Raw genomic sequence first — 25,780 nt, 5'->3', positions numbered from 1 at the left:
CTTCATTTTTTTCAAGTCTTACTTTCTTTGAAGCTAGGATGTTAAGGTGATTTAGGCAATGATGATGTTCTCTTGGATACCATGGTGCGGTGACCTAGTCTTGCCCACACCGCTGGAGCAATCAGAGCTGGCCATTACAGTGATCCACCAACCAAGTACCTCAGTGCTGCTGTCCCCACAGAGCCAGTGCAGGGTATCTTCTCGGGGTTGTGCTCAGTCCTGGTGCTCATCGGGGTCTATCACTGACTGTCTGGGGTGCCCAGGTTGGGGTGATCCCTGAGCCTTTTCTACCAGCAGGACCCACAGAACCACAGGTTTTGATTTAACCTTGCCATCTGGGAGCTACCCATCAGGCACCCATGCTCCCTCATATCTAAAACAGGACTCCGGATTTAAATTTCAGATCTCCAATTCAGACCCAACTTTTTGACATTAAGTTCCAGTCACCACCCTTGCTACCCACCCCAGTGAGATGGCCTCGATGCTGATACATCCTTCGTTTCCTTTCTCCTATCCCTGTCACTTCTTCTTTCTTCCCACTCCTCTTCCTCAGGTCTATTTTCCCCTCTCATAACCCCCAACCTTTCCCCTCTTCCACCCTCCTTTCTTTTCTCCTCTACCTCCTCACCTGTCTCCCAACTTTCCTCAACCCTTCTCTTTCTTTCTTTTTCCTCCTTTGCTCCTCCATGTCTTACTTCTTTTCCACGTTCCTGTCTCTGCAGGTGGCAGTTCTGAGTTCCCCTGGGCCTCTCCTACCGGGGCACCTGCTTCTCACCTCTGAGCTAGCCCTCTCCTAGTGGGACCCAGGGGCCCTGCTGAGTGGAGGGGAGAAGGTGTCTGGGCTCCCTGTATGGATGTGGGCTTTAGGAGGCCTCGGGCAGTGGCTGCATGCTGCTGTGCATTGTATTGGGTCGGGTCGATGCCTATATGCTCTCAGATGGCACCACCTTCACTTGGGACACCTGTGGCCACCATGCCTTCCTGCTGGCCCTGGGTGGAGGTGTGGTGGAGCTGGGGTAGCCTGACTTTGCTGTGTGGGGAGGGGCGAGTCATCTGGGATTCTTCCCACTTCCTCTTCCCCTCCCACAGGTAAGCAGTCACCCAGTCCTTTGATTTGTCTCTGAAATGCCGCTCAGACTTCTCTCATTTCAGTGGTTCCAGCCTTCACTAGCTCTTTGATGTCCCAGCTATTTTCCAGGCCACCTGACACCCACTCCTACTCATTTCAAAGTAGGCCCAATCCAAGATAGTTCACCCTCTCGAAACTTCCCAACACTCCCCATTGCCTTTAGAACATACCTAATATAGCCTTCTACGTTCCCAACAGTCCTGTCTCCTAAACCGTCTTCTTTGGGTTTTCATCTAGTGTTTTGTGAAGTACTCCAAAACAAATAAGATGTATTTCTCCCTTTAACATTTTAGTATGAATCTTAAAAAATAGAGTAATTTTCTGATAAATTCATACCATCATCATAGCTAACAAAAATATTTTCTCATGTCTAATTCTCAGTTCATATTCAAATTTCACCAGTTGTTCCCAAAATATCTTTTAGTTGGTTTGATTGAATCAAAGACCAAGCATTATACTTGGTTGTTATGTGTCTAAAGTTTCTTAATCTTGACTGCAGACCACCTTCCCTCCATCTATCTTTTACCACATCCTCCTTGAGCCTTTTGAGCCACTCACCCCCATCCAGCCATGCACTTGAAAACTACTTTAAAACTACTCCTTTTTTCCACTTGGCCCCCTTTCCTTGTTCCTGGAATCCAGAGCTTGCCCCTTTATTCTCTAAAGTCACCTCAGAGAGCACCACCCACCTCTGTGAAATCCCTTCTTTTTCTTTTTCCTCCCTGGGCTGAGGTACCACCTGTTCCTCTTTCTCAGTTCACCCAGCTGCCACCAGAGATTTCTGTGTCTGTTCAGAGTGTGGATCCGGTTGTGCATGCTGGCAGAGGGTAGGGCCACTGTCTTCCCGGCCTGGCTGCTCCCTGCCCTGTGCCTACCACATGCCTGGCATCTAGAGGCAGTACAATAAAGAAACCTTTGAATACTCCTTTTTTCGGCATCTTCGCTCCTCCTCCACAGACTGCCTGCTGTAATAACTGTGGGGAGCAAGGTCCAGAATGGGCTTGGTGTGACTTCCTGGAAGGTTGTGATCCTGGAAGCTGGTGCTCAGCATAGCCCAGGTCTCCTTCCTTTTACTCTTACAGTTTCTTTCCTTCTTTGTGTACGCACACTGAGACTCAGGAAGTGGCTCCTGAGGCAGGATTGTAGGAACCTAAGGGGTGGGGCCCAGGCTGGGGGGGAGGAAATGTGCTGGCTGGTTCTGTCCTTGGCCTATTCACACAGCAACTTCTGGGGACCACCACGGCACAGGAGGGAGGGAGGCAGCTTGAGCCTCCCAGCTCCCCTTCCAGCCCTCACCTGGCTTTGCCTTCTGGGATGAGAAGGGCTGTCTGCTAGGATGGGGTGGGGAAATCCAAGGGGTATATGCCATGCCTCTTTTAGTGTCCATCCCCAAGCCTCCACCATGACAGGGTGATCAAAGAGTGGTGGGAGCACAGAGCTTGTCAGTCCTCGCACAGAGGGAGGGACCTGACTCATGGATCATAATTGACCGGATGGGATGGCCTGGAGAAGGGTTTCCTCCCCTTCTCAGCCCACTACTCAGAAGCCCTAGAAAATGGCGAAGAGACTTAACAGAGGGGGACAGAAACACCCACTCTAGAATGTTGGGGGACTCCCAGGGTATGCGGCTGGGGACTTTGTGTGTTTTTTCTGGCCCCATCCGATCCCAGGGAGCCAACAGCACCCTCTGCTGTCGGAGATGGAGTGGGGCTTGAATAGAGATGGAGCCCGAGGGAGGGGGCTCTGGTGGAGGACTTGGAGGTCTCTGGCTGACCGTCTTGTCACCTTGCCTCAGCTCCGCCGCCCGGCCCGGGCACTCATCCCTGCTTTGGCTCTCACACGTCTCCTCCGCTTCCCTGAACCGGAGAGGACCGGGCAGCGCTCCGTCCCACTCTTCTGCCCTAGTTGGCACAGGGCTGGAGGCGCCAGAAGAGCCCCAGGCACCCCAGAGGTCCTGCTCCTAGTACTCTGCCTCGGCCAGGGTGGGCGCTGTCTCCGGGTTGGGGCCACGTGGCCCTAACCCAGCCGGGGGCTCGGCCCTCCCCTCCGCGGCCAGGTGACTCAGGCCGCAGCTGTTCCCGCGTCACATGAGCGAGGCCTGCGGCCACTCGGCGGGGGAGGGGGCTGGAAGCCTGGGCGGGGCCGCGCGGCGGGCGGGGTCGGAGCCGGGGGGCGCAGCTAGAGAGCCCCTGACCAGCGGCGGGAGAGGAGCGCACAGCCTCGAGGAGCCCAGGTGAGGCGTAGGGCCAGGTCCGCTGCGTCGTCGTCGTCGTCGGGTCGCCGGCAGCCCCCTCCTCCAGGCTCGCCCGGGCCTCCGAAGACGTGCGGCGCTCCGGGCAGCTCCGAAGCCCTCGCAACTTTGAAAAGTTCCAGAGGCCCGAGTGGGGCGGGGTGCCGGCCGCACCAATTTTTTGGGGAGGTTAGAGCGCAGGGGAAAGTGACCGGCGGTCGGGCTTGGGCTGAGGACCGTTTTCGGGACTGGTCTGGAGAGGAGGGGGTGCTTAACGCTTGGGGCTGGCGGCTGAGGGTGGGCGTCGGACTCCCGCCCCTGCCCGCGCCCTCGAAGCTGTCCCGGGCTGCGGGGGCGACGGGTGGGTCCGTGCTGCTCGGCGGTCGCCCCCACCCCTTACGGGCCGGGGAGAAGAGGGGGCTGGGAGACGTGGATCTGACCGCGGGTTTCCGGGTGGGCGGGGCCGGCAATGGGGGCCGAGTAGGGAAGGCCTCGAGGGCCGGCAGGGAGCCCGGAAACCGAGGGCCCCCTCGGCGCGTTCTAATCCCCTTGCCCTCCCCTCTGCTCCAGACCCGTCAGCCATGGCGGTGGAAGGAAGAATGAAATGTGTCAAGTTCTTGCACTACGTTTTTCTGCTGGCCTTTTGCGTGAGTGGGGAGTGGGGACGATGGGGGCGTGCTGGCAGGGTGCGGGAAGACTTGGCTTCCGAGTGCTGAGGGCTGAGGGACCAAGAATGAAGGCAGCTGGAGACCAGATGTAGAAGGAAACCCCGGGGAACGGCTGAAAACAGCTCGGCCACCCCCTCCTCCAGCCTTCTGGGACCTCAGAAGCTGATTTGGATGAAAATGGTCAGCCGGAGTGCGCAGCACCCTCACTTCAACCCCTCCTGGCCCTTCCTGTCTGGTGGCCCAATCACTTGTGATAGGGGCAGTGGGGCAACCAGCCAACCGCTGATAGTATCTCCAGGCCACAGGGCTACTCTGCCCTCCCTACCCTCCTTCCTCCTTTCTTGCTATCCACCTCCTCATTCCTCTTCATTCAGTCATTCCTCTTCACCCCGCCCAGCTGCTTGGGGGTGGGGAAAGGCTCTGCCCACCTCAATTTGCTCTGCCCTGAGAGGCTACCATTTGTCCTGGGACTCTTGTTCCCTTCTCCCTGGCCTCACTGGCTGGAGGAACCCTAGTCATAGCTGATGGGGATGGGTTGGGCCTGGAAGATGGTGAGAGGTCAGTTCTTCTGGGAGCCCATGAGGCCCACAGGAAGCTCTGCTTGTGGTTAGGAATACGTGCCCTGGGGTCAGGCTTTCTGGGAACTTCTCTTTTTGCATGTGATCAAACTGGGCAAGGATGGGTCATCCCCCTCCCCGACAGTCAAAAGCTTCCTGGGGCTGGGGGTGGGGGGTGAGAATCTGTCTTTCCAGGATGGGGTTAAGTCTGTGTCCTGGATGCGCCCGAGGGTTGATGGGTGTGGGTCTGGGCTAACCCTGACCTGCCATTCTCGCAGGCTTGTGCAATAGGACTGATCGCTGTGGGTATAGGGGCCCAGGTCGTCTGGAGTCAGACCATCAGCCAGGGGGCCACTGCTGGCTCCGTGTTGCCGGTGGTCATCATCGCAGTGGGTGCCTTCCTCTTCCTGGTGGCCATTGTGGGCTGCTGTGGGGCCTGCAAGGAGAACTACTGTCTTATGGTCACGGTGAGTAGGGTGTGTGGCCAGTGTGGGTGCTTGGGACTTCTGGAAAGTCACTTCTGTGGGGGGCTCACGAGGGTGGGTGAAGTGAGGTGGGTAGGTGAGGAAAATCTGTGTGAGTGTCCTTGAGATTGGCTGGGCCACAGCTGGCCCCTCTTACCTAGACTCCAAACCTGACTCCCGTCCTTTGCTCCTGCAGTTTGTCATTTTCCTGTCTCTTATTGTGCTGGTGGAGGTGGCTGCAGCCATTGCTGGCTATGTGTTTAGAGACAAGGTAAGCAGGGAATAAGGGAGGGCCTTGTCTCAGAGGCCTGGCTACGCTGGCACTCAGGTTCCCTGAATTCTGACCTCAACAGTGCTCCTCTCTACTCCCAGGTGATGTCAGAATTTGATAAGGATTTCCAGCAGAAGATGAAGGATTACCCAAAACAGAACCATACGGCTTTGATCCTGGACGGGATGCAGAAAGGCGTGAGTGGGGTTGCTGGGAGCAGGGGTAATGGGAGAAGAAGATTCTTATCTCCATATTGAAGGTGGAGGTTCACTTAACAACCTCCCCCAAATCTCTCCTTTCTCCCAGTTCAATTGCTGTGGGGCAGCTAACTACACAGACTGGGAGGCCATTCCTCTGGATCCCAAAGGCCGGGTCCCTGACTCCTGCTGCGTCAATGTCACCCAGGGCTGTGGGATTAATTTCAATGTGAAAGACATCCATACCGAGGTAGGGAGGAGGCTGAGATGAGGTAGCAGGGGACTTGGGAAACTTGGGAAATATTTTAAGAGGTTACAGGAACCAGGAATGGAGGTAGGAAGGGTTGGGGCTCTGGGAAACTGGGGATCACAGATGGGGAGAGGATATGGGAATGCTAGGGGTGGGGGAGACAGATGGATCAGAGGAGGTGGGTGAGAAGTTTCTGATGGTGTTCTTGCCTTTTGTGCCTGCTACCCTTCAGGGCTGTGTGGAGAAGATTGGGTTCTGGCTGAGGAGCAAGGTGCTGGTGATCGCTGCAGCAGCCCTGGGCATTGCCTTTGTGGAGGTGAGAAGTGCCCTTGGGATTCACTCCAGGGCATCTGGGAAGTAGGAGCAGTGGGCAGGAGGGTGCTAAGCAGGGGATGCGGTCTGGGGAGGGGAGCCCTGGGTATATTTAGGGTCTCTTGGGTGGGTCGGGGGTACCTTCCCCTTCTGATTCCTCTCCATCCCCCTCTCTATCTTTCCTTCTAGGTCCTGGGAATTGTCTTGGCCTGCTGCCTTGTGAAAAGTATCCAAAGTGGCTATGAAGTGATGTAGGGGGTCTGATCTCTTCAGCTCTTCATTTAGGAGAGTGGGGTAGTATACTCCACATTTTTCAATAAAACTGATTATTTTTTCAGACTGAAAAGACAGTCTCAGTTTATCTTAAAGAGTGATGCTTTATCCCTTCCCTCTCCTCCTCCATGTTCCTGTCGTCTGGGACCTTGTTCTGTTTGCACCTCTGGGACAGGCAGACCTGTTTTGGGGGGTGTTGGCAAGAGGGGATTTTGCTGAAGGCGTTGGTTGGGCTGGCAGTGAAAGCAGGGATTGGGTAGAGGCTGTGGCCCACTGCCCTCCCTGTTGCCTAGTCATGTGCTGTCAGGCTCAGTGCTGCAACATTCATGACGCCATCTTTAAAAGTCAAAAAGATTCCCCACAAAGGTTCTACCTGGGAGAGGCCAGCCCACTGTGTACCATGGACATCGTCTCCCTGGCCTTCTGTTCACCTCTGAGAGCCCAGCAACTCCTTGCCCTACCCAGGGGCCTGGCTCCTTTCAGGGTGGTAAGTTGGCTTCGACACCTGTGTGGCCAGTATCCATCCTTGACTTAGATAACAGAATTTAAGTGGGTACTGCCTTTTTTTTCCATGGAAACCACTAAGCCTGGCCCTGACCCCTCCTCACCACCTTCCCTCACCCCCTCAAGAAAAATATATAACTGCCATTCCCACTCCAGACACTGAATTGCAACATTACTCCATGTAGAGAATAAAGGAAACGTCCAGTAATGCCCTCTGGTGGACATTCCCTTAGGTGCAGCTTCAAAGATCACCTGGAGATGCAAGACTGCCTGCCACCTTGTGCCCCACAGTGGGTTCTAATTTAGCAGGCACTAAACAGGCCAGAGACCTTGGGCAACAAGGCAGCCTAGGGTAGTTAGCACTTAAATGGAGCACCTTCATCTTTGCCCTCCTGTGTTTTTTGTTTTAAACTACATATTTATTGTCTATTTTATGCCAGGCACCAGGCAGTACCAGGGTGGGGACAAATCAAGTTCTTGGACTTGAACAATCTCTTGCTGGAAGGCTGGATTCAGTAGACTGCCTGGGTAGGCTTGGGAAGGACCCAGCTGAGCACAGCATCCACCAGGCTGGCTGGCAGATAGGAGGCTGGCAGCCAGAGCAGCTTGGCGTCCCAGCCTGGGCTGTAGCGGGTTCTGGGGTGACGAGCAGTCAGGGCATGCTCCAGGCACCTGCTCACCTTGGTTAGGTCCGGGTCACAGATCAGGTTCATGACACGCTGCTGCACTTGTAAGTCTGCAGCCCAGTGGGTGGTTGTAATTAGTGTCCCTGTCCTGCTCCAGCCCATCTCAGGCCCTCTCTTGTGGGTCCTGGGGCTTGTTGCCCAGCAGAGGTGAGGGGAATCCTTAGTCCCATGCCCAGTTTGGGGAGTGGGCGGGCTCCACATGGCCTGGGTGGCATCCTACTCATCCTCACCCCCTTTCTGACCTACCGCCCTCCTCCCAGCAGGCCGGTGCAGGACTGACCTTTCTGGCACACTCGTTTCCCTTCGTATGCCCCCCTATATGGGTCCTGCTACTTACACTTGGTGAGGAAGTCTTCCCCATAGTGGGCCTGAGTGGCTGCAGGCAGCCGTGCCCAGCAGGCCTGCAGGGCGTCCTCCAAACTCTCCAGATTTGTCACAGGGGTTCGGAAGAAGCCAGGCTCCACGATGGAGACTCGTATCCCAAAAGGAGCCACATCCCGCCTGGAGTGGGGACAGGGGGGGAAGTTTCTGGGTTCTTGCCCTCATAGGGAGGGGACTTCAGGGACATGGATGGGGGCTAAGATGGGAAAGTTATCACAGACCAGGGACAGGGGTCCTGACAGTAAGGACTGCTGCCCTGGAATGAGGGGCAAGTGGGAGAGAGGAAGGGAGGTATTTTTGAGATTCGTTTTCCTTTGTATTCTATGACCTAGAACAGGTCAGCAAACTTCTTAAAAGGTCAGATAGTAAATACTTTTGGTACTGCAGGCCTAAAATTTAATGATATATAGGTACTTATATAACCATTTAAAAATGTAAAAACCATTATTAGCTGGTAGGTGGCTGGCCAGATCTGGCCTGAGAACCACAGTTTGCCAACTCCAAACCTGGAAGAACCCCATTCCCTAGCTCAGGGAGTCCATAGTGCTGGATATGAAGGGTGTAGACCGGAATTTGCTGGAGGAAAGTGGGGATACATCTAACCACCCTGGCAAAGATGCAGAAACCCAAGTATAAAGTATGGTTCCATGGTGCCGATTGGAAAATTAAGACTGAGGGATAGGGACAAAAATCGATATTGAAATTATTTGCTGAGTGATGGTGACGAAGGCAGGCTTCCTTCAGAAGTTTGGCTTAGCTTCGAGGACTCCTAATTCTGCTCAAAATTCAGGCCCTGCTCCTGTGTCATCCTCTGTGTCTCCTGTGTCTCCACTGTGTTCTCATAGGACTTTAAACATTATTGTCTAAAGATAAGGGGCAGAAGAACAGAGTGACCGGGCTCTGTAGGAGAGCAGACAGTCCCAGTGTGGCCTTGGGTAAGTTATGTTACTCTATGGGTATTAATACCTACCCTTGTAGGGCTGCTGGGGGAAGTAATGAGAAAATATTATGTAAAGGTACCAGCTTATCGTAATAATTGTTATTAATAATAACACTAATAATAATGATATGCTTTTGGGGGCATTTTCTATATGCTAGGCACTGTTGAGGCCTTACATGTACCTCATTTCACTCACAACACCCAAGAAGCAGGTCTTTTCATCCTGATTTAACAGACAAGGAATAAACTGGGGTAAAGAGAACTAACTTTTAAGGTCACAAATATCGCATGAGAGGCTTGCATTTGAACCCATGAAGTTGAGCCCTAACGTGTCTCCTCTGATGTATGCCACTACATGTGCTTTAATCATCTCTGCAGGGCAGACACTAATTCTTTTGTTGAGTGGGCCACCCTTGGGCTGGGAGCCCGGGGCCCTGCCCCTTACCTCAGGCTATCCGAGAAGGCCTCCAGGCCAAACTTGGAGACACAGTAGCCCCCACCACTGGCTGCCAAGCGACCCAGCACGCTGGTGATATTGATCACCCGGCCCCGGGCCTGCTGCAGTAGGGGTAGCAAGGCAAGGGTGACCCCGATGGGACCCAATGTGTTCACATTCAGCACCCGATGGAAGTCGTCCCGGGTCAGCCATGGTGTGGGCCCAATGATGCCAGCCACACCAGCATTATTCACCAGACCAAAAAGCCCTGTGGGGAGGTGAGACAGACACTGAGGGTAGGTGGGCCATTTCAAGGGCCCCTCTCCTTTCTGGGAGGACCTGAGCACTACTCCTCCCCCTAATAGTCCCTCTGGCTTCCCACAGCACCTGTGAATGAAGACTCTACACCGTTCCCAGTGGCCCCAGCCATACTCACCTCTTTCCCCAACATGTGTTTCCACCCACTTAGCTGCCCGCTGGACACTCTGGGGATCAGTGACATCCAGCAGGGTAGTATGAAGGCGGGAGGAGGCCACCTGCTGTAGGTCCTCTGCCCCAGAGGGGGTCAGGCAGCTGGCCAGGACTTGGAAACCTCTCTGGTCCAGCCTCAGTGCCAGAAGCCGCCCGAAGCCTGAGTCACAGCCGGTGATGAAGACGAAGGCATCTCTTGGGGGCAGGCTCTGCCGGTCCCTGAGCAACCACAGCGCTGCCCAGAGCAAGATTCCCAGTAGCAGAGGCAGCCACATGGCCTCAGCCCAAGTGACCTGCAGGTGGCAGCCGAGGCTGGGCAGGAAAACTTGTCTAGTTTACTCTAGCCCATAGGCCTTTGCCCCTAATATCCTTCCTAGCTGAAAGTCTCTGGTCCCAGCATTTTGAGAAATTGTCTGCTTGGCAGATAAATGGCAAATTATGCCTCATCTAGGCAAAGCAAGGATTTGGACCCAGTATTTATGGCTAACAACGAAAACCAGATGAGCCGGATCCTGAGTGCAGCCCTGCTGCACGGGAACAGGAGGAAGTTCTTATTTGCCATCACCTCTTCTCTCCTGCGAAATCAGGGACATCTGAACTCTACATGTAAGCTGGGCCTTGTTTGAGGAAACATACACAGAGCAGAGTCCTGCATTTCATTTCTGGTGGCTCCAAACTTCCTGTGTAATGCTGACCATCTCACTGAGTTTCTGAACCTGTTTTCTCATCTGCCAAGTGGGACTGACACCCACCATGCCTACCGGGGAGTTGTGAAGGATCAAAGGGGAGAATGTGTGAGGAAGCACGTTAAAAGCTTAAAACTTGGAGTTATCAATACATGTAATATCTCGCAAGTCTTCTAGCACCCCAGCTCCCGGTACCCTGCTTACCTCCTCTGGGGAAAGCTAGCAGGTACAACGACACTGGAAGCTTCTTCTTTTGCTTTGTTTGAGAGACTTTGCTCCCAGTCTTCCCAGGCTACAGCTAAGGCCAAAGTCCGCAGCGGGTGGACTGGGTGCCAGACGTATTAAGTGCATGTGGGCTGTAGTGGGGAGGGCTGGGAGGAGGAGCCAGGGAAACTGGAGCCCGCCGGCTGAAGGCAGGGCTTGGCACAGACCAGGCATGCACGGACCCCCTTCTTGGCTATCTTTTCCAGACAAGGTTTCTGAGCACTTATGTCATGGATTCCCAGGAGGGATATGTCAAGGATATCAGCTACCCCCCTCTGTTGGTGACCTTGGACCTGCTATTCCTCCCCGTTCCTGGTCCGGAAGTGTCCCACACTCAAGAGTTAATCTCCCACCTGGTGCAGACTCATGATACTGCTTAGCACCAGGCTGGGTGAGGCCATGAGCACGTGGAGAGGCAGATCGCCAGAATCGGGACCAGGTCCACTTCCTGTCTGATTTCTCCTCTGCAGGAAACTGAAGTCCTGAGTTAGGAGGCTTGGTGCAGGGCCCACTAGGACCTTTTCTGGGGACATGTGGGAACCTCCCTGCTCTGCTTACCCAATAGGCACCAGCACCAGGCCCGAGGAGGAAAAGAGAGTTAGGACAGTAAGAGGAAGTTACTTCTACCCTCTACCCAAAAGGTGCCTGTCCCCTCGGGAAAGTTTTTGACCCTTCCACTCCACCTCACCAGGCTGAGCTAGTAGCTCCTGGAAAGGTACCACAGAGAAATGGAAGCTTGTGTTTTATTCATGGCCTGTCAGCCCCACTCCTGCCCCATGGGGAGGTAGGAGGCGCAGGGTAAGGGGGACGGAAGAGGGGCTAGGATGGGGCTGACTGCAGCTGTCCTTTGTAGACGTATTCCAGGGCGGTGGCAATGGTGCGCATGTCCAGCTCGATGCTCCGAGCCCAGTTCTCCACATCCCCGATTTCCTGGGAAGGGGAGGTGGTGGAGTCCATGAATCAGGGTGGGTAGAGTGTGGCTCTGGGGGATGAATGGGGGCACTTATCCACCTAAACCCTATAAAGGGCTTTGCTTGGACCCACCAACTGCCTTTATCTCTTTTTCTAGCTTCTCTGACACTGAGGCCATAGATGGGGTTTCTGAACCATCCCCACTTCTTCCTTAGCCCAGGCCCGAGGTGACTTGACTGGAGGCATTCAGTGGGGGCTCAGGATGGGGCTGGTGATGTAGGGAGTGTGGCCCACCTTGAGTGCCTGGTTGAAGTTCTCCACCATCCCGATCCATTGGCCTGTCTGCTTGGCAAACTGGGCGGCCTGCACCTGCAGGGTCTTCACCTCATGGTCCAGCTTTCTCTGGTTCATGTAGGCCTGGGCCACACTAGAGGTCGGAGGAGGGAGGAGATCAACTCATCCAACTGGTAGGAGTGGTCTCTAGGACTAATATACCACTGCAAGAGTAGGAGGTCAGCCAGGAATCAGCCTGGGGAAAACCTCATGATTTTGGCCATTCTGGGATATGATGCAAAGGAGACTAATATGAACCCAGCTCTTTCCCATTCCCAGGATTCCCAGGAGAGCCTAGCTGAGAAACATACCATCTCCTACCCCCAAAAAGAGTTCCTGAAGCTGGGTGGGGAGAGGGAGGGCTAACCTGGGTGGGGGGCTATGCCTGAAGAAGAAGCTGGGAAGGAAAAGGAGGCACAGGGAAGCTGGGAAAATCCAGCAGCAGGGACACATCTGGTAGTGATTGGAAGCCCAGAGATCTGTGCAAGTAATTGGGAAGGGAACTTGGGCCACTCCCTGAATCTGGGGTGGGATGGGAGAGCAACCCCCTCCCCAGGAACTCAGGGTCGAGAGAAGATCTCCCAGGGGCTGTGTCTTGGCTCTCAGTCTCTCTTCCAACCCTTCTCCTCTCTCCCACACAGATGAATGAAAACACATGCACACGTTCTCCTTTTCTTCTGCTCTATGCAATAGCTTTTTCCTCCTCAATCAAGGTGCTGGCTGCAGTTACCATTACTGCCAAGAGGTTGGTATCCCCAGCTCTCTGCCTGTCCCCATCCCCCCCTCAACCATCCTGCAGTAACTGCACAATAATTGTGCAATAACTGTTTTCTCTTATTGGCTGGTGAGTCTTTCACTTCCCACCACAAAGCTCTAGGTCAGCTGGGAGACTCCACATCCGGTGCCCCCACCCACTGGAATCTGTGGGGGCTGGAGGGGGCACAGGGTTGGCGGGGTAGAGAGAGTGGGAAGGACACCTGACAGGGGCTGAGATAGACGAAGCCTTTGTGTTCCTTTTCAGGGAATGAGAGGAGCCGTGGGCAGCAACACAAAACCCTTTCTAATCTGGCTTTGGCTTAGCTGCCCTCTAAACCGAAAGTGGGGTGGCCCTTAGCAAAGGAAGAAGCCCAGGCCAGCCTCACAGCAGAGCCCAGGAGGCGCCAACGTGGGTGGGAGGAGAGCGGGTAGACCCCGTCCCTTCTCTTTAGGGACAGCTGGGCCACATTACGAGGTGGTGTAGGAGCTGAAACAGTTAAGAGCAGGGGGCTCCCAATGCTTCAAGATTCCCCTTTGAGTTCCTGAAATCCCAGTTTTTCTTGTTGAACTCCTGCTTTCTATTATTTGTACTGAGTAAAGGGAAAGGCCTGGGGCAGGGGTAGGGGTGGGGGTGGGACGTGTGTGTGGGGGGATCAGAGGCTCCAACCACAGGCTTGTCTTCCCCTAATCTTCCCCAAAAATGAGTAATGAAGATGACAGCCCCTGCCTGGCTCAGTTGGGTGACTCAGTCTCTGCATTCACAGCCAAGCTATTCTACTTGCTCTGGGATAGAAGGCATCACACTGCCTCCTTTCTTCCCACAGGCAGCCTATCAAATCATCACCTCTGCACTCTTCTGGGTCACTCAGGGTCAAGTGACAATATTCATTGCTCCTTCTACCGTCTTTGGTTATTATTGGCATTCTCTTCTAGGACTGGAGCAGGGGGTGGTCCCTGGAGACCCAAAGGAAGGGCAGAGACAGCCGGGCTCTGCTGTAGCTCCTGGCATAGGTTCTGCTTTCACCTCACCAGCTGTGCCATCTCCTTCCTGACAGCTGCTCCCCAGGCCTGCCAGAGGGTGGGAGGTAGAGAGGGTGGTAAGCTGTGGTGAAGGAGGGTGCCTTGCCTCCCACCAAAGTGACAGCTGGACTTGGAGGGGTAAAGGGAAGTGGGCAGACGGCAAGCTGTGAGCACTAAGGGTTATCGTGGGGAGGGGGAAATCTGGCTGCTTCTCCAACCACTGCGGCTTCTTCCTGCCCAACGTTAGGGGCCAGAGCTGACTCAAGCCTCTCTCCATAAACTTAAACTGGGTAGGGGACTGAGTGGAACGCCTCACTCCCTCAAGTGTGAGCACTCTGCACCGCGCTAGACACGGGGGCAGCTCGTGTCGATGGGAAGAGGTTCATACCCCACATTGAGGTGATCCACCAAAGCTTCTGTCAGGCAGGTCGCTGCAGTGATAGCCTCTCGCCTCCTCTTCTCTGGGGGGAGGGGGGAAAGGGATCGGAATGTCGACTTGGTTTTTTGAGGGGTGGTGCTGAAGGTTCCCCGCCCATTCATTACTATTCTGCTAGTTGCGGGGACATCTCAACTAACGTCAGAGTGCCAAGGCTGAAAAGGACTTGGCCAAACAGAAAGCAAGCCTTTTCATTTTAGACGTGAGGAAACTGGTACCCTGGGAGGGGAAGCGACTCGCCAAGAGACGCTAACGAGTTAGTGGGCAGCGTCCAGGCCTCCAGACTCCCAGGCACTCTTCCCACTTTCTTGGCCTAAGGATTGGTAACTTCGGATTCCCAGCCCGGGTTCAGGAAGCGAGGGCCCCACGCCTGTTTCGATGATTTCAGGCCACCAAGAATCCAGTCTCTGTAGGGTCCCCAACACCCTCCCCTCTTCAGGAACGTCCCTTCCCACTTCCAGGATGAGAGGCTGCCTGGACCAATCGGCACAGCGTTCCGTGAGCAGTGGGCGGAACTAGCAGGCCGCGGAAATCGAGAGTGGGAGGCGTTTGCAGAGGGAGCGGGAGTGCTGCTAAAGGGACCGGAGCTTGTTGGCCGGGGAACGGAATTTCCAAAAAAGCCTCCCCCCATGCCCGTGCCACTAGCCCTCGTCCTCCCCTGGATCTGGGCCGTTACTCGCGGTCCAGGCTCCGGGCTGAGGCTAGGCCGCGGCGGGAGAGAAAACCGTAGACTGGACATTCGGCTCACCCTGAAGCTCCTTGCGTTCATTCTGCTTGGCCTGGTGTTCCTTCAGCAGGCGGGACAACATGGTCGCGTCAGGCTGGGGGCTGGGGTGGGGCGAGCACTCCCCGCCCGCTCCGACTCCAGGAGCTGGAACGCACACCTCGGCCCCAGCAAGACCCGGGTCACGTGACTGCAACATCACGTGAGGCCGGGAACCTCCCCTTTTTGAGACAAGGTTGGCAGGTAGTGAAGATCTTGGCTGGGATGGGAGAGAATAGTAGAGGTTTGGGGACAGGTGAGCTCTTGTCCTTATTGGGTGTTCATCTTTTGATGAGTGTTGGAAGCAGTTTTCTTTAGCACCCATATTGCAGAGTTCATTTTTAACATCTCCTTTGGCTCTCAGGCTCCCGAGGCGTGGTGGTAGTGGTGAAGGGGGTTGGTTGCCAGGCTGTCCATCACGGTTTGGTTATTGAGGGAGCAGAGCCTCCCTGGACTCATTGAAATTCTTCTCCTTCCTCGCCTTTCCCTCCTGGCAGCTCCGGCCGGTTCTCAGTCGATTCCCAGCTCCCTCCCTCTAGGAGGGACCGCTTTCCTTTCTTCTCCAGCCCTCTCTCTTTTCACCCCGCTGAGGTTCCTAAGCGCTGGGTGATCATTGCAGAGAAGCAGTGTTTTCGGCCCTTAAAGCGGCCTCCTAGGGAGCTTTGCTAATTTGGCTGGCTATGTGCAATTCCATCTCTGTCCTTTTGTGGTCAGGGAATGTGAACCCATTTCAGTCTCACTAGAAGAGTAAGTGCTGCTGTCAAAGTAAAAGGTAAATTACATAACACCTCTCTGAACTGAGAAAAATGCTTCCGGGATTAACTCCAATAAGAAAAAGTTATAAACACCATCAACGTATTCTTGCCACTGCCACAGTCTCTTGGTGTACCATGCACTAACATGCTGGGTGACTCTGGATTTGGGTTTTCTCCTTAGTAAAATTAGGGGATTGGATTACATAAGTGATTCTCAGTCCTGGCTAAACATTAGAATTACCTGGGAAGTTTTTAAAAAATGCTCTGGCTCTCGACTACTTAACTAGCTCTCTGAGGGGTAGAGCCCAGGCATAAGTATTTAAAAAAAAAGTTGTTCAGATGATTCTAAATGCATTGAAGGTTGAGAATCCCTGGACTAAACCACATCTAAAGTTATTTCCAACTTTGGCATGCTCTCATTTTGTGATTCAGTTACATAGTTGAAAATTGACTGCATTACATCAACTTGCAGGAGGAGGAGAAATGGGTGCTGACTGAGTTAGAATAAAACATTCTTGAATTTTCTGAGAAAGAGTTGAGGATTACTGATGGCTTGATTCATTCAGTTATTTGCAGAATAACATTTTAAATCCTGGGAGATGTGCGACCATTGAAGGATTAGTGAGGGAAATGGTTAAGTGGCAGTATAAACCAGAACGTTAAGTGCCAAAATAAAACCTCTGAATAAAAATGCTGGGGCCGGCCAAGTGACACGTTGGTTAAGAGCTGGCTTGGAATGCCAGCTCTGTGCAGCAGGGCCCTGATTCGGATCCCACATGAGGGCCAGTGACACTGCCCTCTACAGCTAAGATGATGAACAACAGCTTAACCTGGAGCTGGGCTGCCGTGAGTTGCTGGCCATGGCGTAGGCTGCAGCCCCGGCTGCAGTGGGCTGCCATAAGCTACCGTGTGTGGCCGGCAGCCAGCGTGAGCAGCTGGCAGCAGGTGTGAGCTGCCAAGAGCTGCCGTGAGTGGCCATCCAGAGGCCGGCGACCGATCTGCCTCACCTGGGAAGAGCGCAATGATAATACCAACATGGGCCAGTGAAGCGACGTCCTCCACAACTAGACTGAAGAACTGAAGAACCAACAGCAACCTGTCTGCCCCCCTTCCCCGATTCCCCAACACTGTTCCCCTCTCCCAATTCCCCAATAAAATCTTAAAAAAAAATGCTGGATGCTCTGTGTGTGTCGATGCTTACATGTATACTATAATTTCTTTTTCCAACATTTCCTGAACACTTACTGTGGGTCAGTCAAGCACTTTACATGTATTCATTTAATCCCTAGAACTATCCTGTGAAGTGTTATTATTGTCATCCCCAATTTGCATATGAAGACTCTCAGGTACAGAGCAGTGAAGTAACAAAGCTAGGATACAAATCCAGGCTATCTGACTCTAGAGCCTGAGTGTAACCACTGCACTATACTCCTCCATGGGAGAGACCCCAGGAAAGGAGGCCCTGTCTTTTGTCGCTATGCCATTTCAGCTTGTGGGTCATCAGTTGAAGAGAATCCTGGCAAAGGAGGAGTGTTTGGGAAGAGGCTCCTTTCCAGAGAAGGACTGATCAATAGAAGCGGGAAGAGTGAGAGCATCACAGGGCAGCCTGGCCCAGTCCTCCCCCAACTCTGGCTTCAGCTTCTAACTGCAGTGAGCAAGCAAAATAGAGGCAGATTGGAAGATGCCTGGTGCCTCACTCACAGAGCTGTGGGGCCTGGGAGAGAAGGGCAGGGATTGGAAGGGGTGCCAGAGAAAGGTGACTTGGGAGATGTGACACAGAGGGTAGGGGGCTAATGGAGGGGGTTGGTGTTGGGGTTTCAGTGGTCAGTCTGCGAATGTTAAGATTAGGCTGACTCAGGGAGAGTGCCAGGCGCATCCTATATTACCCTCACCCCACTTGGCATAACTGTCTGACATTTTCACAGTAAATATAGAGACTGCCAGGATTCTGTAGAGAGTAGCCCTGCCTTCCTCTCCTACACACTGGCTGTTCCTTTTCCCTAGGGCTGGGGAGAGGACACGGATACCTGTATCTGTGTATCTGGTCTGTATTTAGGGGCTGCAGCTGATCTCTCCAGAGTTGTCCTCCAGCTGCTCTTTTTCTGGGCCCTTCTTGCTCACTGTTGAACTTTAGTTTTTGCTGTGGTTGAAGCTCTGCTCCACCTGCCTTTGGTAGAAATGGATGCATGCTGCACGCATATCAGGAGAATAACTTTTGAAATTTGAAACCTCTTTCTGCCCACCTCTCCTTACAATTTCCCATCCAGATTATTTTCCCTTAGAATAAATGAATGCCATTCCATGTTCTTTTCTTCCACTTATTTCCCTGTTCTTTTGTGGCCTCTTTGAGACTTAGCTTTAATTAGCAAGCTCCAAGCTGATTGGCTGGGCTAACCATTAGGGCCGGAAGCTGCTGAGTTGTTAGGGGTTGGGTGAGGACTGCGGGAGAACATGGATTGAGTGGAGAATGCTTCTCATACTGGGAAAACTGGCTGGGCTTCAAGAGGGGGGCCACTGGTGGCGTGGCCAAGCTCCAAGTGTTGGCCTGAAGCCAGTGCTCAAAGAAAAGGGGCCCTCTAAACAGTTTAAATGGTTCCCTGTGGGAAGTGACCTCCCAGTTCTTCTTCCCAAGATGCAAGGGTTTCCCTTGGATCCTCTAAGACCAGAGTGGTCAAGTCATGTCCCCGCTGACTCCCCTCAATCACATTTATATTCTTTCTCTCCCAGCCACTCCCATAATTCAAACTTTGGCTACAGCCAGAATCCAGAGGCAGGCAGAAAGATTCCAGTGCTGGAGAGGTGGGTGGGGTGAGAAAGTACTCACGTTGTGTATGGTGGGGAGGAAAAGGCTGACCCTGGGACACATGCTCTAAGGCCCTGCCGCCAGATGAGATGGAGGGAGGTGTTAACCCTACAGTGTGTGTTCTGGAAGTATTTGCTTGAAAGCTAGAGACAGCAGCCAGAAAATAGGGATCTCAGATGGAGGGGAAAGAAAGCTGTTAGAGGGGGAAAGGGCTGGAGAAAGCCTCAGATTCCACTCAGACAGGGGCCAAAGTCTTTTCTGAGCTTGGGCATTTATACATTTTAAAAATTATTTTGAAATAGTTAGAGACTCAGAGGAAGTTGCAAAAATACTACATGAAGTCCTGTGTACCCTTCACCCAGCTTTCCCTAGTGGTGACATCTTATATAGCTGTAGCACAATATCAAAACCAGGAGGCTGACATAGCTACAACACTGTTAATTAGCCTACAGGCCTTATCCAATTTTCATAAGTGTTTTATATGCATTCAAGTGTGTGTGTGAGTGTGTGTGTGTGTGTGTGTGTGTGTGTGTAATGCATGTGCATGTAGTTCTGTGCAATTTTACTCAAAGAACCATCACCCAAATCAAGATATAGAATTCTTCATCAACATGAAGGAACTCTGAGCTATACTTTTATATTCAACCCTCTGTCCCCTGGCAACCACTAATCTGTTGTTCATCTCTATAGTTCTATCGTTTTGAGAATGTTATATGAGTAGAATCACATAGTACCAGCATTGGTTTTAATTTAATGAATTCTCAAACTCTTGACTCAAATACAAGAAGTTCCCTGGCAGGTTGTTTATTCTAATGTTCAACTTCCTCCATTCTCAGGATCCCTCTAGCGTTTTCATTCCCTCCTTCACCAACAATAGTCCTACAATATTGCTCTACACTCCAACAGTCTGGTCTCACTTCTCCTTTAGGGAAAATCTACATGTCTAAACTTACTAGGCTGCTCTAGGGCTCTTGCATGTTCCCGCCTTCCCTTGCCCCACTATTTATAGCTAGGCTAATTTTGGGTTGCCTTTCTCTCTCTTCTTTCCTGCTATTCCTCCTGTGGCGATGAGGTGACTTTTCAAATATTTGGGCAGAGGAGGTCAGAAGCAGATTCTTGGCGTCTGATTTCAGCCTTGGATTTAGCAGGAGCCAGTGAAGTGGAGCTGGAGGGAGGCAGAAGTTGCAGGTGCAGAGGGGAAGGCAGCTGGGGTTCTACAGACATTCTGATCTTGATCTGGGTTGAGTCGAGAGTCCTGAGTTCTATCCTGATTTTGCTAGTCTGTGTTTTCATATCAGTTTTCTACTGTCTGCGGCTCTGAAATAGAACAGGGATGGAGAGGGCATATCTGGTGGATAACAGTAGGATCCTGGTGCCAGCCTGCCGACAGCACCTGTTTAGAGGTGTGTTAGCCCCCTGGATAGAATGGCCACAAATGTAGTGTTGCAAAAATGGAGCCCAAAACTTTCAAATGCATAGTAATTTACCCAGGGCAAGGATTGTCCCAGGGCCAGCAGAGTGAGAGCCTACCCGTTTGTTTGCTTTTAAACAGTATAACCTTGGACAAAGAAGTAAGAGAGGTAAAGGCAACATGCAAAGAGGAACTAGGTAGGACATATACTGGGACTTTTAAGAAAGGGAGGGAGAAGAGAGAATCTTAAGAATATGATAGTATCTGAGGGGCAGAGAAAACATTAGAGATATTGAGAAACAGCCTGAGAAAGAGTCCAAGTAAGAGACAAGAAGGGAAACAGAAATAGAGTTTGGGATGAGACAAAACCAGACAGTGAGAGAAAGAAAGGAAAGATGGACAGATGGATATACACAAGACTAACACCCACTAATAAAGACAACTAGGAAGGGGAGGTGGGACAAGTGAGGTTCCAGTTGTGCCAAATCATTTCCTATCTCTCCTCCTGGCCCCATTTCTGGATTGGAGTTATAAATAGAAGAGAGTTGGAAAATGTGCCCCCTCCCTTTGCTTCTTTTTCAGCCTGAGGGCAAGGGAGAGGACAAGGGACAGGCCATTGGTCCCGGTGGGGATCCCTGCAAAGCCCCACCCAGATCCTGCCTGGGCCAGCCGAGGACTCTGTCCTCTCCAATCTCCTCCCCTTTGGAGGGTGGGACATGTACAGTCCTGGGAAGGGTCTGGGACCTGGAGACATCCTTCCCATCCCTCTGTCTCTTGGGTCCAATCTCCTTCACCTTTGCACTTCTTTGGCACCTTCCTTTCCCCCCTCCTCCCAGCTTATTTTCCTCTTCCTCTCTCATCTTCAGTCGTGTGTGTGTGTTCTCCCTTCATTCCATCCTTTGTTGATCACACTCTTGCCTTTATTTCTCCCCTCCTTTGCTCCCCCTCCGCAGACCTGCTGAGTTTTTCCTTTCTCTTCTTGCCTGTCTTTTCCTCTGTTCCCCTGAATGCTGACGACTTATCACTGCTGGGCTCTGGGGGCGGGATGGGAAGGGGTGGGAAGTGGTTTGAATCGAACAGCATGAGAGGTGCTCCATGTGACCAAGAGGAAAGGGAGCGCTAAGGGACCACGAGGGACCCAGGCCCGAGACCGCTCTGTTTTCATCTCCTCTCTTTCTGCTCTCTCTCTTCCCAGACTCCTTTAGCCTCATCACTTCTCATCTCTTACCTTCCTTTCTCTTTTTTGGTCCCTTTCTCTTTGTACTTCTCTCCCGCTCCCCATTCCTAGGCGCCGCCTCCACCCCTCGCGGGCTCCGGCTAAGAGTGGGGGAAGGGGAGAGCGTACAGGGGGCGGCGGGCGGAGCTTGGGTAGGGCTCGGGGGTAGGGAAACGAGGCCAGGTCCCACCCGGGGCAGCCTGCCCGGGCATCCCTTCGCTACGCCTCTCGGCCTCCACCTGCCGCGGAACGGGGGGCGGGCCGAGGGCGGGGCGGGGCGGTGCCCCGGGGGCGGAGGCCGGAGCCCTAGCGGACGCGGAGCCGCGGCTGCCGCAGTGGTGCCAACCAGCGTGGGCGACCGAGCGGTGAAAATTGGGAGACCCCTGAAGACCAGCGAGACTCGAGACCGGAGACTCGTCTTGGAGACGTGGGGCTTGGGGCGCGAGCGAGTTTCCTTGCGCTCGCGGGGAGCGCACACGGTGTTAGCCCCATGGCCGGGACTCCGGACCACGTTCCTCGGGGTGTCCCCGGGATTTGTTACCTTCTTGGATCCTTGCTCGCCGGACTGCTCTCCTCAGGGGCTGTCGCCTTCAATCTGGATGTGATGGGCGCCCTGCGCAAGGAGGGCGAGCCGGGAAGCCTCTTCGGCTTCTCTGTGGCTCTGCACCGGCAGCTACAGCCCCGACCCCAGAGCTGGTGAGTCACCGCGTCCGCCCAGAGTCCCCGTTCCCGAGCCACGGATCCCGTACCCTCACCTCATCTCTCACCTCAAAGACGCGACTGTACACAGATGTCCTGGACCCCATCCTGGAGCTTTGCCTTTTCTTTCTCGGGTCTGGAGGTGTACCCTCAGACCCCCAGACCCAGGCTCTTGCTTTGGGGATGAGTTGGAGTGCAAAGTTCTTGTCTTAGCAAGGACTATCTCCTTTTGCCTTCCTCTCACTCCCCTAACCTTCATCCTTACTCTAGTGATCTCAGGGTCTGTTGCTCTCCTTCAAAGGGCTGCATTTCCTCAGGGAGGGGGACTGAACATTTGGTTTCTTCTTAGGGCAGGAAGATTGGGAAAGGATAAGAGGCTGAAGGTACCGTGGGAGGGATGGGAGATAGATTCCAGAAATAAATTCCTGCCAGTGCATTGCCATAGGATGGAATGAGGGCAGCAGGACACCGGGAGACCAGGAGAGACCTGCTACTTCTGTGGCTCAAGACTATGGGAAGGTTGGGAGAGGACTTTGCAGGGTCTGTCAACTTGAACTATATGGTTTAGTGACAGAGAGTGGCAGAAAACATAGCCCCCAAAAGTTGTAGCCACAGCAGCAGCAGCAGCAGCAGCAGCAGCAGCAAGAGACAAGGCGGGTGGGGAGAGAGAGAGAGAGAGAGAGATCCAGGAAGGATGCTGGCCAGGCTGTTCCCCTTCATCCTCCTCAGGAAATTTCCAGCTCCAGGAATCTCAGCATTGGGGGAAGGCAGGGAGGAGTGAGGGGCAGAGAACAATTCTAGTTATTTTGTAATCAGTTCAGGACCCATGGAGAAGGACACACGTGCGTGGGGCCTGTGACTGTCATGCTTCCTGTACTATTGGCTCCAGCTTCATGTATGATTTTAAAAAGGCAAGAACGGGAAGAAAGCTTCCCACCCCATCCTGCCAAGGGGCTTTTCTCTCTTAGGCCAGTGCCTAAGCCACACTAAGTGTCCATTACTGGGATCGATGCTGTCCGCGGGGACTGTCTTCTCCCTGCTACTATTGGCCTGGGGGCAGAGGGTAGTGACAAGAACCCATTTCTCTTTTCCTGCTTAGGGAGGAGGGGCTAGCTCTGATCTTTCTCCTTCCATTATCCCTGTAATCATGGAGGAGGGTGTGTGGTCCCCCTAACTTTGGGGTAGATAGAAAGCAACTGACTTCATCTCTTCTTCAGCCTTCTGTCCACTTCCTCATCTGTCTCTCTCCCTCCCTCTTCCCCCATCTGCCAGAGTTTCAGGACTGGAGGCCTTTTTAGGACATGCTGAACTCTCTGAGCTATTTCCAGGCAAGTTCTAGGTTATTTTTAATAGCTTGGTCTCTTGTCATTTCCCCCTCATCTCTGAAGGTGGCCCCTGATTCTGTCTCCAGTAGTCAAGCTGGAGGCATTCCCAGAGGGGCCTGACTGCCTAACAGGGCTTTTGCCCCAGCAGGGGGTGCTCTGCTGCCTGGTGGCCCTTGAGAAACCAGGTACTTGACTCATCCCTAGCTTTTGAGTTCCAGGTCTTCTCCATGTAAAACTCTTAGAATAGGGTAAGGCCCATAGCTAATGCAATGAGGTATTAGTACTATTACTCCTGTTTTGGGATCCAGAGAGCTAAATAATAGGTTTAGTGCCTACAGTGAGCCGAATTCCAAAGGCTTGGCCAGGGCACCCCCAGGCTAAGCCAGTAACCCTCCCCAGAGGGCCACCCAGACTGAGAGAGTCAGAGACGGCTGGACTTGGGTGGGAATTTGGAGTGTGTAGATTGCTAAGAGGTGCAATGGTCTCGGGCTTCTCCTTTACTTTCTCTTTGCCCGGCTCCCAGGGAGTGAGTCCCTCTGCCCTCAGCTGCCAACATGTTTTTGCTTTGCTCTCTGCAGTGGCTGCAGCTGTGGCTACTGTTCTGTCCAGAGGTCTGGGGTGGCTGGGGATCATGGGATGAAGCCAGAAGGAGTGCGTGACTGGGCCAAAGGTGGAGGGACCACAGAGGCTGCGTGTGGGAACTCTCGTTCCAGGAGGGATGGGCTGGTCTGTTCTCCGCCAAGGGCGGGGTGGGGCAAATCCATGCGCTCAGCTTCTTTCCTCCTCATGGACCCCTTTCTTCCTCCCACCTCCCTCCTCTTGATCTCCAGAGGAGATTGTAAGCATTGAACACTGACTATTAGCTTCTTCTGGTGCTTAGCTATGCGCTGACCAGCTGAGGCAATAGCTTTCTCTGTAAGTCCACATGAAGTGTGGGTTCAGGCTCCTATGGGGCAAGCACAAAGATGAATAAGACAGCCTGGTCCTCCAAGAGATGTACATCACTGTGTTGGAGACGTGTGGGGGGTACTGAGGACTTGTCTGAAGGTTGGCTGTGCCACCTGGTTTCTTTTTCTGCCTGGAGTACCTTCCCCTCTCATTCCTCTTCTTCCCTTTCTGGAGGGGTCTCAATGTTTTGAAGATGGCCTGTCACTGAGTATGATGGAAAAGACATGAGAATTGGAGTTAGGCAGATGTGCATTTGAATTCCAGCATACTACTTAATGTCTCTGAGTGAGTGTTTTCATCTGAAAGACAAGAAAAGAAGCCTTGCGTGGGATTTTGAAGATTAAATGTGATAATGCACTTAACTTGCCTAGCCTCTGCAGCTAGGTAGAGGGTGATAAACATTAGTTTCTCTTGTTCCTGGCATTTAACCTAGGGCCTGACCCATAGCAGATTCTGAGTAGATATTACTTCCTTGCCTCACCAGTGCCTGACATAGGGCTTGGCAGATAGTTTCTCAATAAATAGTTGTTAATGAATGCTGAATGCATGCCATGCTGTCTTTCTTACCACTCTCCCCTCCCTTCTGTCTCTTGACACTGGCCCTAACATGGGATGACAGCTGCTAAGAGAGGAGGAGGAGTTGTGGGAAGGGAGAATGGCTCTGTGCCCTGCCCTCTTCCCTTACCATCAGAAGTGGCACAGTGCCCCACAGATGCCTGTCTGCAATATTGCCCCACACAGCTTTGGGCTTACCCCCCAGGAAGGGAGATGGAGGAAAACATTGTGGGAGAGAGACTTTGAGGTTTGCCCGGCTACCACTGTTGAGTCTGTCATTCTTTGGAGAGAGGATCCTTGTAGTCAGCTGGGTGCCAATCACCTCATCTCACTCCCTCTTTCACTCCTGGCCTGGGGGTTCAGCCCCAGGGGACCCAGGCAGCCTCCATTCCCAGCACAGTCCTCTCCCGGGGAAGAAACCTTGGCTGTGATTATGGAAAATTGCCTTGCCAAGAAAGTTGTAGCTGGGAAAGCGACTGAGGAGGAGAATACTGGGAGGGGGCAGGAGTGGGATGGGGTGGGAGGAGTGGGAAAATCATAGCTGTGGGGAGAAGGAAGGGTAGGAAATGGGGTTAAGGAAGTAGGGGGAGAATAAGGGAGGGAAGGATTGGAGATAGAATGAGAAATTTGCCCCCACCTCCCTGCCAGCTGGAGTGACTGATGGACTCCTGGGCTGGCAGGGTAGCTGGGGGTGGGGTCTTTGACAGGTCCCTGGTGAGGGGGTGGGGGAGCAGGCCCACATCCAGCCTCTTGCTTGGCCTCCGAAGCTGGTCCCTGGGCTACCTTGTGGTGCCAGTCTGGGCCCCTGTTACTTTTGCGCCCAGCATTCTTGGCATTTCTGGGAGGGTTTTCAACTGGACCAGGGAGGAGGGCAGAACTTGGGGATGGGGCCAGGGAATGGGTAGGAAAGGCCAGATCAGGAACAGGTGCTGGGAACAGGCGGTTCTTTCAAACTAGCAGTGCTGGCCCGGCTGCTTGGGTTGCTGTGTGTGTGTGTGTGTGTGTGTGTGTGTGTGTGTGTGTGTGTGTGTGTGTGCTGTGCATGTGGTCCCTCACCCAGAGAGTATGTGCATATGTAATGTGATGATTGCATGGCCAATGGTATTAACCTTGCCAGGACTTAAGAAAC

At 53.2% G+C, this 25,780-nt stretch overlaps 4 protein-coding genes across 6 annotated transcripts in view; 2 read left to right on the top strand and 2 right to left on the bottom strand.

Moving 5' to 3' along the window:
• The first annotated feature begins 3,277 nt into the window (after window positions 1–3,277).
• On the top strand, window positions 3,278–6,439 carry CD63 (CD63 molecule). 2 transcript variants are annotated; one of them, XM_019669134.1, is made up of 8 exons: window positions 3,278–3,362; window positions 3,930–4,006; window positions 4,863–5,051; window positions 5,245–5,319; window positions 5,421–5,516; window positions 5,626–5,766; window positions 5,999–6,082; window positions 6,268–6,439. In XM_019669134.1, the coding sequence occupies exons 2-8, from the start codon at window positions 3,941–3,943 to the stop codon at window positions 6,331–6,333; spliced, it is 717 nt and encodes a 238-aa protein (XP_019524679.1). In that variant the 5' UTR covers window positions 3,278–3,362; window positions 3,930–3,940; the 3' UTR covers window positions 6,334–6,439. The 2 variants fall into 2 exon arrangements, with proteins under 2 accessions (XP_019524679.1, XP_019524680.1); XM_019669135.1 differs by lacking the exon at window positions 3,278–3,362 and adding an exon at window positions 3,376–3,548.
• Window positions 6,440–7,254: 815 nt separating this feature from the next.
• On the bottom strand, window positions 7,255–11,355 carry RDH5 (retinol dehydrogenase 5). 2 transcript variants are annotated; one of them, XM_019669132.1, is made up of 5 exons: window positions 10,660–11,355; window positions 9,735–10,081; window positions 9,308–9,566; window positions 7,879–8,042; window positions 7,255–7,591 (listed from the first exon to the last, which is right to left on the bottom strand). In XM_019669132.1, the coding sequence occupies exons 2-5, from the start codon at window positions 10,042–10,044 to the stop codon at window positions 7,368–7,370; spliced, it is 957 nt and encodes a 318-aa protein (XP_019524677.1). In that variant the 5' UTR covers window positions 10,045–10,081; window positions 10,660–11,355; the 3' UTR covers window positions 7,255–7,367. The 2 variants fall into 2 exon arrangements, with proteins under 2 accessions (XP_019524677.1, XP_019524678.1); XM_019669133.1 differs by having other exon boundaries at window positions 9,735–10,062.
• Window positions 11,356–11,444: 89 nt separating this feature from the next.
• Window positions 11,445–15,113, bottom strand: BLOC1S1 (biogenesis of lysosomal organelles complex 1 subunit 1). Its single transcript, XM_019669136.1, has 4 exons — window positions 14,925–15,113; window positions 14,129–14,201; window positions 11,926–12,058; window positions 11,445–11,649 (listed from the first exon to the last, which is right to left on the bottom strand). Exons 1-4 carry the CDS (start codon window positions 15,097–15,099, stop codon window positions 11,539–11,541), a joined length of 492 nt encoding a protein of 163 aa, XP_019524681.1. The 5' UTR covers window positions 15,100–15,113; the 3' UTR covers window positions 11,445–11,538.
• Window positions 15,114–21,322: 6,209 nt separating this feature from the next.
• ITGA7 (integrin subunit alpha 7) overlaps window positions 21,323–25,780 on the top strand; it is a 34,163-nt gene continuing 29,705 nt past the window's right edge. Inside the window, 2 exon segments of the mRNA XM_019668997.1 lie at window positions 21,323–21,820; window positions 23,212–23,333. Coding sequence (XP_019524542.1) covers window positions 21,615–21,820; window positions 23,212–23,333 — 328 coding nt within the window. The 5' untranslated portion in view covers window positions 21,323–21,614.

The sequence above is a fragment of the Hipposideros armiger genome, unplaced genomic scaffold, assembly GCF_001890085.2.
Source record: "Hipposideros armiger isolate ML-2016 unplaced genomic scaffold, ASM189008v1 scaffold_548, whole genome shotgun sequence".
NCBI lineage: Eukaryota > Metazoa > Chordata > Mammalia > Chiroptera > Hipposideridae > Hipposideros > Hipposideros armiger.
The sequence above is the reverse complement of the archived record's forward strand: the minus strand, read 5'-3'. Positions and strand labels throughout refer to the sequence as shown.